The sequence below is a fragment of the Erythrolamprus reginae genome, chromosome 1 (assembly GCF_031021105.1).
Source record: "Erythrolamprus reginae isolate rEryReg1 chromosome 1, rEryReg1.hap1, whole genome shotgun sequence".
Taxonomy (NCBI): domain Eukaryota; kingdom Metazoa; phylum Chordata; class Lepidosauria; order Squamata; family Dipsadidae; genus Erythrolamprus; species Erythrolamprus reginae.
Genome location: NC_091950.1, coordinates 28,533,841 through 28,547,975, shown reverse-complemented (window position 1 = coordinate 28,547,975; position 14,135 = coordinate 28,533,841). Strand labels below are relative to the sequence as shown.

The 14,135-nt window shown below is 48.4% G+C and overlaps 1 protein-coding gene across 5 annotated transcripts in view; it reads right to left on the bottom strand.

Annotated features, from left to right (window-relative positions):
• EPS15L1 (epidermal growth factor receptor pathway substrate 15 like 1) overlaps positions 1-14,135 on the bottom strand; it is an 89,393-nt gene that overhangs the window by 18,927 nt on the left and 56,331 nt on the right. For 2 of the 5 annotated variants that reach the window (XM_070748423.1, XM_070748452.1), the window contains one exon: positions 11,691-11,820. The exons of the other annotated variants lie outside the window; for them this stretch is intronic. In XM_070748423.1, the coding sequence (XP_070604524.1) occupies positions 11,691-11,820 (130 nt within the window). The remainder of the gene's footprint in view (positions 1-11,690; positions 11,821-14,135) is intronic. 5 annotated transcript variants of the gene reach the window in all.

Below are 14,135 nucleotides of genomic sequence, written 5' to 3'. Positions count from 1 at the left end.
GCTCTTTTCCAGATTGATGGTAAAGCCATGATCCTCCAAGGTTCGTATGGTCAGGTTCAGGTCCTTGGTTGCCTGCGCTGACGACCTGGACAGTATGATGATATCGTCCAGGTACGCCATCAGTCTGATGGATTGAGATCGCAGGTGTGCCGTCAGGGCGTCCAGGAGCTTGGTAAAAGTCCGTGGGGCTGACGAAAGGCCAAATGGCATGGCCTTGTATTGGAAGTGCATCCCTTCTGAACAAAACCGTAGGTACTTCCGGTGTGCTGTGTGTATGGGGACGTGAAGGTAAGCTTCCTTTAAGTCGATAGACGTTAGCAGGTCGTGTGATCTGATGGAGGTCAAAATGGTTTGCAGCGAATGCATGCGAAATCGCCGGTACTTTATGAAGAGGTTGAGTTGTTTTAGGTTGAGAATCAACCTGCAGCCTCCCGAGGCTTTGGGGACAATGAAGATTCTTGAGTAAAATCCTTTCCCCTGCTCGTGTTGTGGAACCGGTTCTATTGCTTGAATTTCCAGCAAATGAGCGATCTCGTTTTGTAGTCGCTGCTTGTCTTGCGGTTTCCTGAGTTGTGGGCAGTGTATAAACCGGCTGGGGGGTAAACCCACAAATTCCAGGCATAGTCCCCCTGCCACCGTGGCCCTGACCCATTGGTCTGTGGTGGTGGCGTACCAAGAGGCGTGGAAGTGCTGGAGCTTCCCGCCGAGAGGGAACTGGGTGGCAGAGTCACTTTGAGCGGCGGTAGCCTCTCTGGTTATTCCCTCGAAAGGGCCGTCTCGAACCCTGGTAGCCTCTGGATCGATCTTGGAATGACCCCCGGTCGCTTCTGAAGGTTTGGCTGGAGTACTGACCCTGTGTGTACGGTCTCTGACTCTGGCCTGCTCCTGCCGTGTTGTCCCAGCGGGGCGTTTGGCGCCTTGAATATGGCGCTGACCTCCGGTCTTGCCGCCTGCCTGCTCTGGGTAGGACCTTCCTCTTGTCCTTGTCCTCAATGAGGACCTTGTCCAGAATATCCCCAAAGAGCATAGATCCCTGAAATGGGGCTGATGCTAGTCTCCATTTGGACTTCAGATCAGCAGGCCAATGACGGAGCCACAGGAGACGGCGGGCCGCAAGTGAGGTGGCCATGCCCCTGCTGGAAAACTTTGCAGCGTGTAGCGTGGCATCTGCGGAGAATTCTGCCGCGGCTCGCAGTTTAGCTAGATCCTGGCGTAGTCTGCCGTCCTCCGGTCCCATGCGAGATTGCATCTCTTGTATCCACCGGAGGGAAGCTCTGTTGATAAACGAAGCAGCCGCTGCTGCCCTGAATCCCCATCCCGCCATCTGGTGTCCCTTCTTCAGGAGTATCTCTGCCTTCCGGTCCTCCGGTTTTAGGCTCTCTCCTGTTTCGGAGGGCACCAGGGCGCTGGAGACCAAAGTCACTACCGGTTGGTCGATGGGCGGGAACTCCAGAAGTTTCTCCACTTCCTCGTCGAACGTGTAAAATCGACGTTCCAGATTGGATGGGCCTTGAGCCGCCGCTGGGTATTGCCAAGGGCGCTTGGCTCCTTGCAGAAATATATTTGATGCCGGGAAATGCTCAGACTCAGGCTGGGATTCCTGTAGCAAAGCATCCGGGGTCTTTTCTGGATCCTCCGGTGTCTTGGTTGTACCTGGTAGGTTCATTACCTGTTTAGCCTTAAACAACAGAGTCCTGAACAAGGCTGGCTTAAACAGGCCTACCGGTTGGGGTTGCTCGGGAGTTGTTTCATCCTCAGAGAGCTCATACTCCCTATCACTGTCCTCTCCCATAAGTGGTTCCTCAGATAAGGACCCCAAGCCTGAGGGGGGCGGTGCTGACCAGACCTGTCCTGGTTGAGGTGGCTGCTGAGCATATCTGTTGGCCCCGGCTGTTATGCCCTGGGAATAGACGTTTGCAATAAGGTCCTGCAAGTCTGGTGGCATGTCCTGCCAGGTGCTTGCCTGTGCCCTCAGTCCCGCCGCTGTGGGGGTGAATGTGGCTGTTGGACCCATGGAACTCCTTCCAGTCTGGCTAGCTGACCCTGGTCTGTTCCATGAGGGGCCTGGGGAAGACATGGTGTGAGGCAATATAGCTGAGTGCCTATCTGGTGACCAGTCCCCTTCAGGTAGGCCAAAACTGAGCGTGGTGGCTTGCTCTGGTGTTGCCTGCCTCTGGCCCAGTGGTACTGTAGATGGGGAGGCCTGTAAGGCTGCTTCCAGCTTCTTTTCCAGGGCCTTAATGCGTTTTTCGGCCTCCCTTATGGATGAGGCCGAAGCAGAGGCCTGTGAAGTTTTAGACTTCTCTTTAGCCTTCCCCTTGGGCTTTTCTTTAGCCATAGTAGGGGAGGTAGCCCGCTCGGTTCCCACTTGTTCTTCCATGTACTCACAGTAGTAGTAACTGAAGAATCCTTTGGGCCTGCAGGCTCGTGCACAATAATTTTGCTGGCTCAGAGTCAAGAAGAAAAATGGCCACCGTCTTTCTGGCCAATTGCACATGCGCACTGGGCATATAGCCTCTTCGCGCCACCAGCTGTCGGAGGACTTCCGGCTCCCGCTCTTTGGGTTGCACAAGTAGCAACCAAGATGGCGGCCCCCATGCCTTTCGCGGCTTTTCCACCCTTCCGGGGGGGGCGCGGGGGGGAGCGCTGCGGCTTCCAGCCCCCAACGTGGCCATAGCAGCCGTCCGCTGCCTCTCCGGTGACCTCGGCACCGATCCCGGCCATCCGAGCGTGCTCTACTCGCCCTGCGGCTTCCTAGCCGGCGGCGGCGGCGGCGGCAGCTTGTTCGGCGGCCGCCGAACAGCTGAGAGGCGCAGCTCCGCTCTCCGCTGGGAGCCTCGCTACAGCGCCTTCAGGCTACCCAGTGGAGGGGGCGGACCCCTCCACCTTCAGCCGACAGCCCTGGTCTGACCACGGAGGTCAGGGACCCCAGGCTGGGTGCTCCTCTACGGGGTGTTCCCACGGAGGGAATACAAAACCCCTAAGGAGTATCGTTGGGGGTGCTGCCCACGGAGGGCAGGGACCCCTTCTCCTGTTCATCTGTCTTCTGTGTTCCTTCTTCCTGAAAGACAAAGCACAAGATTAAACAGGTCAATTTCAATTAATTTATTACAATTTCAATGTTATATATATAAAAAAATTACTAAAACAATAAAACTCCTCAGGAGTAAAACTCAGTATGTCTCTACTCTTAGACTGAGTTTTTAAAACTGGGGCTCATGGGAGCAGTAAGGGGGCGGTAGCTAATTTTATGCTAATTATAACTCAGTCTCTACCAATAGGATTGGTTTATTACCCATGTTGGACTCTCCTTCCAGATGCAGTGGAGAACTCTGTGGTTTCTTCCCCAAAATCTTCAATCTTAGATTGTCTACTGTTGACCTCTCCCCCTTTCCAAGCGGTCTGTAAGGGGCGTGCATAAGCGCACCATTGTGCCTACCTTCCCTGTCCTAATGCCCTATTGTCTTTTTTTTATCATTACTTTCTATGCTATGTTTATATAATATAGAATCTATCCTATACTTAATTGACAAAAATAGATTTAAATTAATTTAAATTAATTTAAATAAATAAATAAATGATCCATCCATCCCATGGCCTGCTTCTAGATGGCACACGGCAGCATCGGAAGTCTGTTTCATCCAAAAGCAGGCCTCCTGCTACAAAACCGAACACATCTTTGGAAGAAGTGTGTCAAGAAGCTCTGGTGGTTCAGAGAGGGATGGCTAAATTTTCAGCCTGCCTCAAACTTTTGGGGAAGCTAAGACAAGTTAGTCTACAGAGAGGGACGGCATACAAATCTAATAAATGAATGAAAGAAAGAAAGAAAGAAAGAAAGAAAGAAAGAAGGAAGGAAGGAAGGAAGGAAGGATGGAAGGAAGGAAGGAAGGAAGGAAGGAAGAAAGAAAGAAAGAAAGAAAGAAAGAAAGAAAGTAAGTAAGTAAGTCTTGGTACAACTCGTGCCCAATCGCCCAGAAGTCTTAAAATGATTTGAATTTGATTATATTTATAGGCTGTCCCAACTCCTGATGAACTCTGGGTGACGAGGAAGATAATAATAAAGAAGGTCAGGAGACAGATCTCGGTTAAAAAAGACTCTTCTGTTTTCTCCACCCCATCTCAAAAAGAAAAGAAAAAAAAGCTATTTTCTCAAACCCCCCCATGTACTTTTGGGAACTTCAATCTACATTTGGGTTTGCCTGAGAAAGCACAGAACAGGTCACAGTCTACACAAGGAACAGTGGGACATGCAGAGGGAGAAATCAGCGCGGGTACATCATCTGCACGTGGGAAGGAAGGAAGGAAGGAAGGAAGGAAGGAAGGAAGGAAGGAAGGAAGGCCTGAATAATTCCAGGTAAGCTGCAACCTACTACACTTATGCTCTGCCCTTCGCTCAAAGCTGACTTGCCAATGGATATTTTTCTAAGGGGAAAACTACCTGAATCTGAAAGAGCGCTGCACTAGCCCCCTACCTCTGGCCCACCCAGAAATAGTTTGAAGTGGCAAATGTGTGCAGGCGAAGACCACAATCGGATTTGCGTTGAGTTAGGCCAGTGATGGCGAACTTTTTTTCCCTTGGGTGCTGAAAGAGTGTGCACCTGCACTATCGCGCACACTCATAACTCAGTGCCTGGAGAGGGAGAAGACAGTTTTCCCTGCCCACCGGAGACCCTCTGGAGGCCGGAAATGGCCTGTTTCCCAACTTCTGGTGGGCCCAGTAGGCTCGTGTTTCACCCTCCCCAGGCCCCAAAGGCTTCCCTGGAGCTGGAGAAGGGGAAAAAGGCCCTCCCCCATTCCCCCGGAGGGTCTCTGGAAGCTAAAAACGCCCTCCCAGAGCCTCTGTGCGAGCACAAAATCAGCTGGCCGGCACACACATGCATGTTGAAGCTGAGCTAGGGCAACCACTCGCGTGCCAGCAAATATGGCTCCATGTATCACCTGTGGCCCCCCCATGCCAGAGGTTCGCTATCGCTAAAATAATAGAAACATAGAAGTCTGACGGCAGAAAAAGACCTCATGGTCCATCTAGTCTGCCCTTATACTACTTCCTGTATTTTATCTTACAATGGATATATGTTTATCCCAGGCATGTTTAAATTCAGTTACTGTGGATTTACCAACCACGTCTGCTGGAAGTTTGTTCCAATGATCTACTACTCTTTCAGTAAAATAATATTTTCTCAGGTTGCTTTTGATCTTTCCCCCAACTAACTTCAGATTGTGTCCCCTTGTTCTTGTGTTCACTTTCCTATTAAAAACACTTCCCTCCTGAACCTTATTTAACCCTTTGACATATTTAAATGTTTCGATCATGTCCCCAATTTTCCTTCTGTCCTCCAGACTATACAGATTGAGTTCATGAAGTCTTTCCTGATACGTTTTATGCTTAAGATCTTCCACCATTCTTGTAGCCCGTCTTTGGACCCGTTCAATTTGATCAAGATCTTTTTGTAGGTGAGGTCTCCAGAACTGAACACAGTCTTCCAAATGTGGTCTCACCAGCACTCTCTATAGCGGGATCACAATCTCCCTCTTCCTGCTTGTTATACCTCTAGCTATGCAGCCAAGCATCCTACTTGCTTTTCCTACCGCCCGACCACACTGCTCACCCATTTTGAGACTGTCAGAAATCACTACCCCTAAATCCTCCTCTTCTGAGGTTTTTGCTAACACAGAACTACCAATACAATAATATCAAGAGGGGGTAAAAATGTCATTGATGCCATTGCTGAGATGGCCAGAGAGGCATCCACTGATCATTTTCAGTGAGAAAGGGCTTTTTTCACCAGCACGGCTGTTCTCCCTCTTCAAAGGGCGCAAGGCAGAACTGTGACTGCATGGCTCCCTCCCCAGAGACTCTGACGCTGATGGGCGCAAGTTGCCCCCATCCTGCCAGATCTCACGGCAGCCTTCAGGTGGGGTTTCCTGCCTATAGTCAAAGAAAAAAAAGAAAAGAAAAAAATTGCAATGCCCTCAGCTTTGCAAACCCGTCCCGGGCAGCCCATCAAAGTACCTGCTGCAAATGCTGGATGTGAAGCTGAACGTGACCACAAGCGGCTCTGTTCGGCTCAATTCAGCTCCATCGGAAAGTTCTCTATGCAATCTAGGAATGGAGAACTTCCTGACGGAGCTGAGCTGAGCTCTTTGTGGGTATGTTTAGCTCCCCCAGCATTTGCAGATACAGTGACATCTTGTCTTACAAACCCCTCGTCATACAAACTTTTCGAGATACAAACCCGGGCTTTAAGATTTTTTTTGCCTATTCTTCCAAACTATTTTCACCTTACAAACCCAAGCTGCCGCCACTGGGATGCCCCGCCTCCAGACTTCTGTTGCCAGCCAAGCGTTCGTTTTTGTGCAGCTGGGATTCCCTTGAGGTTTCCCTCCATGGGAAACACCACCTCCGGACTTCCGCGTTTTTTGCGATGCTGCAGGAGAATCCCAGCAGCGCAAAAACGGGCGCTTTGCTGGCAATGGAAGTCCGGAGGTGGTTTCGAGGACTTCTGTGTTTTTGCGATGCTGCAATTTCGCTGAGGCTCCCCTCACTGGAAACCCCACCTCCGGACTTCCGTTGCCAGCGAAGCATCCATTTTTGCGCTGCTGGGATTCCCCTGCTGGGATTCCCCTGCAGCATCACAAAAACACGGAAGTCCGGAGGTGGGGTTTCCCATGGAGGGAAGCCTCAGGGGAATCCCAGGAGCGCAAAAACAGGTGCTTCAGCTGGCAAAAGGGGTGAGTTTTGGGCTTGCACACATTAATCGCTTTTACATTGATTCCTATGGGAAACATTGTTTCATCTTACAAACGTTTCACCTTACAAACCTTGTCCTGGAACCAATTAAGTTCGTAAGACAAGGTATCACTCTACTTTGATGGGCTCCTTGAGACAGGTTTGCAAGACGCAGGGCACTGCTGGATTCTTTCCCCTTTTCCCTCCCCCTCCCCCCCAACCTTTTTTTGTCTTCTAGACAGCCCAAAACAGGGCAAGCATGAATTTCCCATCAAGCATGCAATCTCTTCTCTCTCCATGTGCAGCCACACTAACCTCTCCAATTTGTAAGGGGTGAAGTGGGGCTAGAATGCTCCCCCAGCGCATAACGAACAATCCCAGACATTTTTTTTTTAAAGAATTCCCCCTGCCATTAAAACAAGGCTAGAGTACAAGTGGATCCCATGAAGCCTGAAAGCTAGATACCACCTTGGAAAGATCAGTAGCTCACAAATGAAAGGTATAATTTAAGTGTCCAAGTAGGTCAACCCAGCTCCCATAAGTCGCCTGGTGATGCATCATGGATTTTTTTGAATATCGCAGCCACAAGAAATGGCTTCCAGTGATGTGAAAAAAACGAGTTTGGGTCCTGAATTCAGAAGCAGAGGCGTTAACCACCGAGGCAAGCAATGGTGCCATCTCTGCAGTTCTCACCAAAGCAAACTTTTCACATTAGTGGAACAGGCTGATGATGTATCTATGCACGCGGGCATTTATTTGTCGTTTGAGGATTCCGTTTCAAAGATGTGCCAACTCTTGCCTCATGTTGGGTCTCTGAAATTTGATTTCCAACATGCAAACATGCACGAGCCTCTTTCTTTTCAACGCTGGTGGCTCAGCGGAGTTAAAGGTCTACAAACAGCCACTGTAATTTCAGGTCGGAGAGAGCACCTGATCCCAAACTGCAATCTCAGCATAACAAATTAATCAGCTAAGCTTACTTAAATTACGGACTCTGAAAACACATCTTAACAGATTAGAAAGCTTAGCTTGCAAATTCCCTTTGAGCCCCTGAAAGCACTTTTACTAGAGCACTGCTTGATATGTCTGATAACATACAGAGAAACACCTCATCCAGGAGAAAACAGCCTCGTTTCTCTTTCCGGCTCATCACCAGAATCTTGCAAGTCTGTTCATCCTATACATCTAGTTCTAGAATCTGCAGAGGAGAAAAATGGCTCTGTTCTCATCCTACTGATAAAAGAGCATCAGCATCTTTGAGAAAAGACTTGCTTCATCTCAAACCGTGCTCGATTACAATTCTGAGAAGCCTCAGCCAAGGTGGTTTTTAAATTAGACTGTGATTGATCTATCAATTAGAAACATAGAAACATAGAAGATTGGCGGCAGAAAAAGACCTCATGGCCCATCTAGTCTGCCCTTATACTATTTCCTGTATTTTATCTTACGATGGATATATGTTTATCCCAGGCATGTTACTGTGGATTTACCAACCACGTCTACTGGAAGTTTGTTCCAAGCATCTAATAGTCTTTTGGTCAAATAATATTTTCTCACGTTGCTTCTGATCTTTCCCCCAACTAACCTCAGATGGTGCCCCCTTGATCTTGTGTTTCGATCATGTCCCCCCTTTTCCTTCTGTCCTCCAGACTATACAGATTGAGTTCATTAAGTCTTTCCTGATACGTTTTATGCTTAAGACCTTCCACCATTTTTGTAGCCCGTCTTTTGAAAGTCATCTAATTTCCTTGCAATGGCTGGACACTGGCTCACAACCAGAGAGCATTCTTGTCTGTGCTCAAAATGTTCCCTGTTTCATTGTCCCTCTTGGCTTTGAGAGAACCCCTTGCAGCTTCTCTAGCATCGTGTCTCTATAACAAAGCGAGGCACTTGCAGCCCAAAGATGCTGAACCAAACCCACCTGGGAAAGAAAGAAAGGGTGGGAATTGTACAAAATTGTGCCTTTGTGCACAACAGCCATTCCACCCAGAAGCCTGAACAGCTTCTTCGAAAACCCCGATTGAGCACCTGATCTATCACATCTCTTGTGGACTTTGCTCAGAAAGGGAAAAAAGCAGGCAAGCCTGCAGCAATGTGAAAGTAATTCCTGGAGGAAGTACATGAGGTCATCTTTCTTGTGCCCAGAAAATATAATCGGAGCAAAGATTCACCAGGTTTTTTTAAAAAAAAAAAAAGATATATTTTTTTTAAACAACCATCTGGAGGAGGCCTCATGAATGTTTTGAAACAATGGCAAGTTTTCTGCACCATTATTTTTCCTTGCAGGCTTATAAGAACACCGGCACTCTAACTCTTTGTGTGTCAACAGGAGAATGTGCTTTCTGATATTGCTGGCGAGCCCTGCTAGTCAAACCGTGTTAAGAGGATGTGAGTCTGGGTGGGGCTGATGCAGCTGGTCTCAGGATCGAAGAACCTACCAAGGCTACACTAAACTGACTTGCAATCACTGACACCCACACAGACATTTCCTGTACTTAGAAAAAAAAAAATCTGTTTCTCTCTTTTGAGGCTCAACAACTTTTACCTAGAAGCTAGATAGCGGTGAGCACTGAAAGATCCCTTATCAGCAGTTGGGTTCCTTTTTTTGTGTTTTTGCACTAATAATCTGTTTGAACTCTTAAGGAGAGGTCTTAACTGACAGTTTTTGGCAGAAATTTAATGAAGGGAGGGGGGGAAAGGGGAGGGGAGTTTTGATGCCCCAAATGACTGAAATGAGCAACCCTGGTGGGGAAATGCTTTGAGATTCTTCATATTAATATGATACCAGTTACACGACTCCTTTCTGGACACTTGAGCAACATAGCATAGCACTGTCTGCAACCTGCGTTAGACCCTTTTGCAGTAAGGTGAGAAGAAGTCTGTGGCGGTCAATGAATCATCTCCAGATTCGGAGAGGTCGGGGAAGCACCATCAGTTCTTACTCATGTCCCTTGCTGGACAAATTGGGAGAATCCAGGATCTCTTTAGCCAAGCCTAAAGCCAAAGAAGTACAGTGGTATCTCTACTTAATGTTGTGGTTAGCTCTGGCCCAGCTCTTGCCCCAAGGACTGTGGATGTGGGGGAGACATCCACATGCTGCAGGCCTGTTTTGCCCCCGGTGGAATCTGCTGATGAAGGCTCCTCTGACCAAGAAGACATGAGTGACAGGGAGGAGGAGAGTGTGGCAGACAGCTCAGAAGGAGATCAATTATCTAGCTCCTCCTTGGATTCAGAACAAGAGTTAATGATACAGCCACGCATGCGGAGAGCGATGCATAGGCAGCAACAACTGAGAGATTATTATCAAAGAAAATGAGGCCACCTGTGGTTGGGTGGGGCTGTGGTCATTAGTGAGGCTGCTATAAATAGCAGCCTGTGGGTTTGGCCATTGTGGAGGATTATCTGATCATTGTGTTTCGTGACTGCTTTACTGACTTTGACTTTTTGTGTGCTGATTTTTCCCCGCTTTGAAACTAAACCAGGGCAAAGTGTGTTTCACTTTGTGGAAGAAGAAGGACTGTGAATTGCCTCACAGCTGCAAGCTAAGTATCTCAGAACTGATAAGGGACTTCTACAAATTACCAGTTTGGTTGGAGACAAGTGCTCTTTGCTATACCAAAAGAGGGCTTGGTTTAAGTGACTTTTCATTATAAAGAACATTGTTTTGAATTTTCAAATGTGTGTGTGTCTGAAATTTGTACCTGTGAATTTTTGGGAGGAGTCTGCCAGAGAGCCCGACAGAACACTTAAGAACTTAATTTGTTCTGTGACCAGGTTCTTAAGTAGAAAAGTTCTTAAGTAGAAGCAATTTTAAATAAAAATAATGCCGGCAAACCTCATTAGGAAAGAAATAAAAGCTCGGAATTTGGGTGGGAGGAGGGGGAGGAAGAAGAGGAGGAGGAGAGTCGCGGCCGACGGAAGAAGGTGAGGTGAGGGCCACCTTTTGCCTTTCCGTACCCAGACGCTCCAGGAGAGAACCTCGCAGTGGGTATATGGGAGGCAGTGTGAGGCAGTCACCACTGCAAAGTGGTTCATTCCCTCTCCAAGTGCCCAGAGAAAGGAAAACGCTCCGTTCGGTCTGGGCTGCCAAAGCCTCCTTAAGTGCCACCGAAAGGCTCATCTGGCAGCCCAGAAAAGCCTGAGATGGCCGGGATTAAAGGGTAAATGGCAGGAAACTGGCTGGGCCTTCGTGTTGCTCTCTAATTTCCTGGGAAATTTTTCCGGGCTTGGAAAATGGTTCTTGAGTTAGAAAAGTTCTTAAGTAGAGGTGTTCTTAAGTAGAGGTACCACTGTACTTATCGATATAGGATAGGAGAACGTGCCAGCCTGATAACATTTCTAAGGGGGATTTTGAATTTTGTGTGTGTGTGTGTGTGTATGCACGCTTGCACTCGTGGGCATGTAAAACAAGATCACCCCAGAGAGAAACATTTGCATGTCATAAAATAATTTTGTGACTTTTCCTGTCGGTGTCGTGCAGGATGAGGGGAGGGTGGGGGGGAAGCAAAGCAAGGGACGAAAGAGAGCAGCTAGCAACTTCGTACAACGCTCGGCCTTTTCAAGTCAGGGTGGAAGAAACAATCACAACATTAAAACCCAACTTTATTTGATTTCTATTCGCCTATTTACTTGGGAAACTTGGGCAGTGAAAACTCAAGCCACCCAACACAGAAACGAATAAGGCAGCTTCCAGAAACCTTGCAATTATTCCCGCAGAGGAACAGAAAGAGCGAAAGGGACAGAAACGGCGAAAGGGAATCAAAGCAAACAAGTGAAAGTATAAGGGCAGGAGGGGGGTTGGCAGAGAGAGAGAAAAGCTACTCCCTGGGGGAAAAAATTGCTTTATAGGAAACTCAGGGAATTTCACCACCCGCTAACCCTCGGAGGGGGAAAAAAAAAAACACCGGCCAACCCGTTGCTGTCATTGGTGAGCAAGCATCCCAAAAGAAATATAACTCACCACTGGGTGGCTCGGGCCTGGGAGGCATATTTTTCTTCGGCGGGAGGGCGGGAGTCTCTGCTTTAGTCTTAAAAGGATCGTCAGAGAATCCAGCTCCTCCAAAGGAGGAGAATGGATCAGAAGCTGGAGGCTGCGTGAGAGAGAGCTGCATTTAGACCATTGCACAGAGAAGCCAAGGGAAAATAAAAACAACGACAATAACCAAGGCGAGGATGCCAAAGACGGGGTAGAGGGGCAGGCTCGGTTGCAAACTTGTTGAGAGGCGAAGGGGTGGGGGAGAAGGACCTTGGGAAGACAACAGAGAAGCTGACAAAAGAAACCATCTGCAACCATCTACTCAGCTGCTTTGGGTGCAATATCAATGTTGGTTTTAAAAGACACCTGTTTAAAATGGTATCAGATCCCATAACTTCGCCCAGAGGCGACTGAAGCAGCAGTTGTACTTTTAAGCTCCCAGTGACCGGCCAGGTCCCACAGAGTCGGCCTTCTCCAGGTCCCGTTAACTAGACCAGTGTTTCCCAACCTTGGCAAACTTGAAGAAATCTGGACTTCAACTCCCAGAATGAATTCTGGGAGTTGAAAATCCAGATCTCTTCAAGTTGCCAAGGTTGGGAAACACTGAACTAGACTATGTTGCTTGGCAGGGCCTAGGGGAAGGGCCTTCTCTGTGTGGGGCCCTGCTCTCTGGAATCGGCTCCCCCCAGGGATTCGTACTGCCCCCATTCTCCTCGCCTTGCATAAGAACTTGAAAACCCATCTAGGCTGCCAGGCTTGGGGTCACTAGACCTTAGCTTCCGGCCAACGAGTGCGATATATGCTTGTTGTCCAATGCGAATGAATGATTTTTAAAGTAGTTAATTATATTAATTGGATTTTAGATTTTGATATTGTATACTTTTTTATTATTATTATTATGTTGCGAGCTGCCCCGAGTCCTCGGAGAGGGGCGACATACAAATCTGATAAATAAATAAATAAACGAAATAAAATTTTGAGAATCACTGGATACATGCGTACACACGCACACACCAAAAGAAACATTGCTTCTTAAGTGAACTAATATAGTCGCGTCCACATCCAAATACAGTGATCCCTCGAGTTTCGCGATCTCGATCTTCGCGAAACGCTATATCGCGATTTAAAAAAAAAATTAATTAAAAAAAACCACTTCCGCGTTTGGCTTCGGGACTCAGCTGGGAAGCGGCGCGGCTGTTTTAAAAGGTCGCAGCCGGCCTGGGGGGCTTCCCAGCACCCCCCCAAACCCCCAACCCGGGTTCGGGGGGGGGGTTGCTGGGAAGCCCCCCAGGCCGGCTGCGACCCTTTAAAACAGCCGCGCCACTTCCCAGCTGAGTCCTGAAGCCAAACGCCAAAGGCGAACTTCCGCGTTTGGCTTCAGGACTCAGCTGGGAAGCGGCGCGGCTGTTTTAAAAGGTCACAGCCGGCCTGGGGGGCTTCCCAGCACCCCCCCGAACCTCCAACCTGCATGCGCAGATGGTGTTTTTACTTCCGCAACCCTACATCGCGAAAAATCGATTATCGCGAGGGGTCTTGGAACGGAACCCTCGCGATAATAGAGGGATCACTGTATTGGGGGGGGAGGGGAGGGGGAGAAGCAAAACTAGACATATAACAACTGCAAAGGATTGGTCATTAGTGGGGAAACAATCCTACACTCGGACACAAGTTGCCATTGCACACAATGTGAAGCTGTGCTTGGGTTCCCCGGGTGGGAGGAGGTCCAGTAAAAGCGATCTTGTGCTGGGATCTCCAACCTTGGCAACTTTTAAGACTTATGGATTTAAAAGTCTTAAAGGTTGCTAAGGTTGGAGAGCCCTAATCCAGAGTGGACTATCCTGGCATTTAGTGTAGGAAGAAATTCGGAAGTCACTAACTTGGATTCGTGACCCGGGAATGGGTTTATCTGAGGAATTGCCTCTCCCTTACATCAGCCCATCCCAACCAGATAGCAGTGGTTCTCAAGCTGGGGGTCAGGATCCCTTGGAGGGTTGAATGACCATTTCACAGGAGTCGCCTAAGACCAGGGGAAAAGACAAATTTCCCGTGGTGTTAGGAACTAAAGCTTCTATTCTGGCGCCTTGGAACATATTTTTACAATATGACCAATCAGGCGTTTACAGTACGGGTGTCCCCCTGACCTCCCAGCCAATCAGCTTAAAGCTCTCTTGGGAGAATTGGCGCTAGACTTATGGTTGGGGGTCACCACAACATGAGGGACTGTATTAAGGGGATGCGGCATTAGACAGGTTGAGAACCACCGAGATAGGGCATGCCATGAGGACTACCTACATGGATGGATCCCAGGATGTGGTCTTCTCTGCTGCGGCCTTACAGAACAATTCCCTGCCCCCAAATCTACATTAGAGATCACGACCCCGGAATATTGCAACCGTCATAAATATGAACCGGTTGTCAAAAATCCAAATG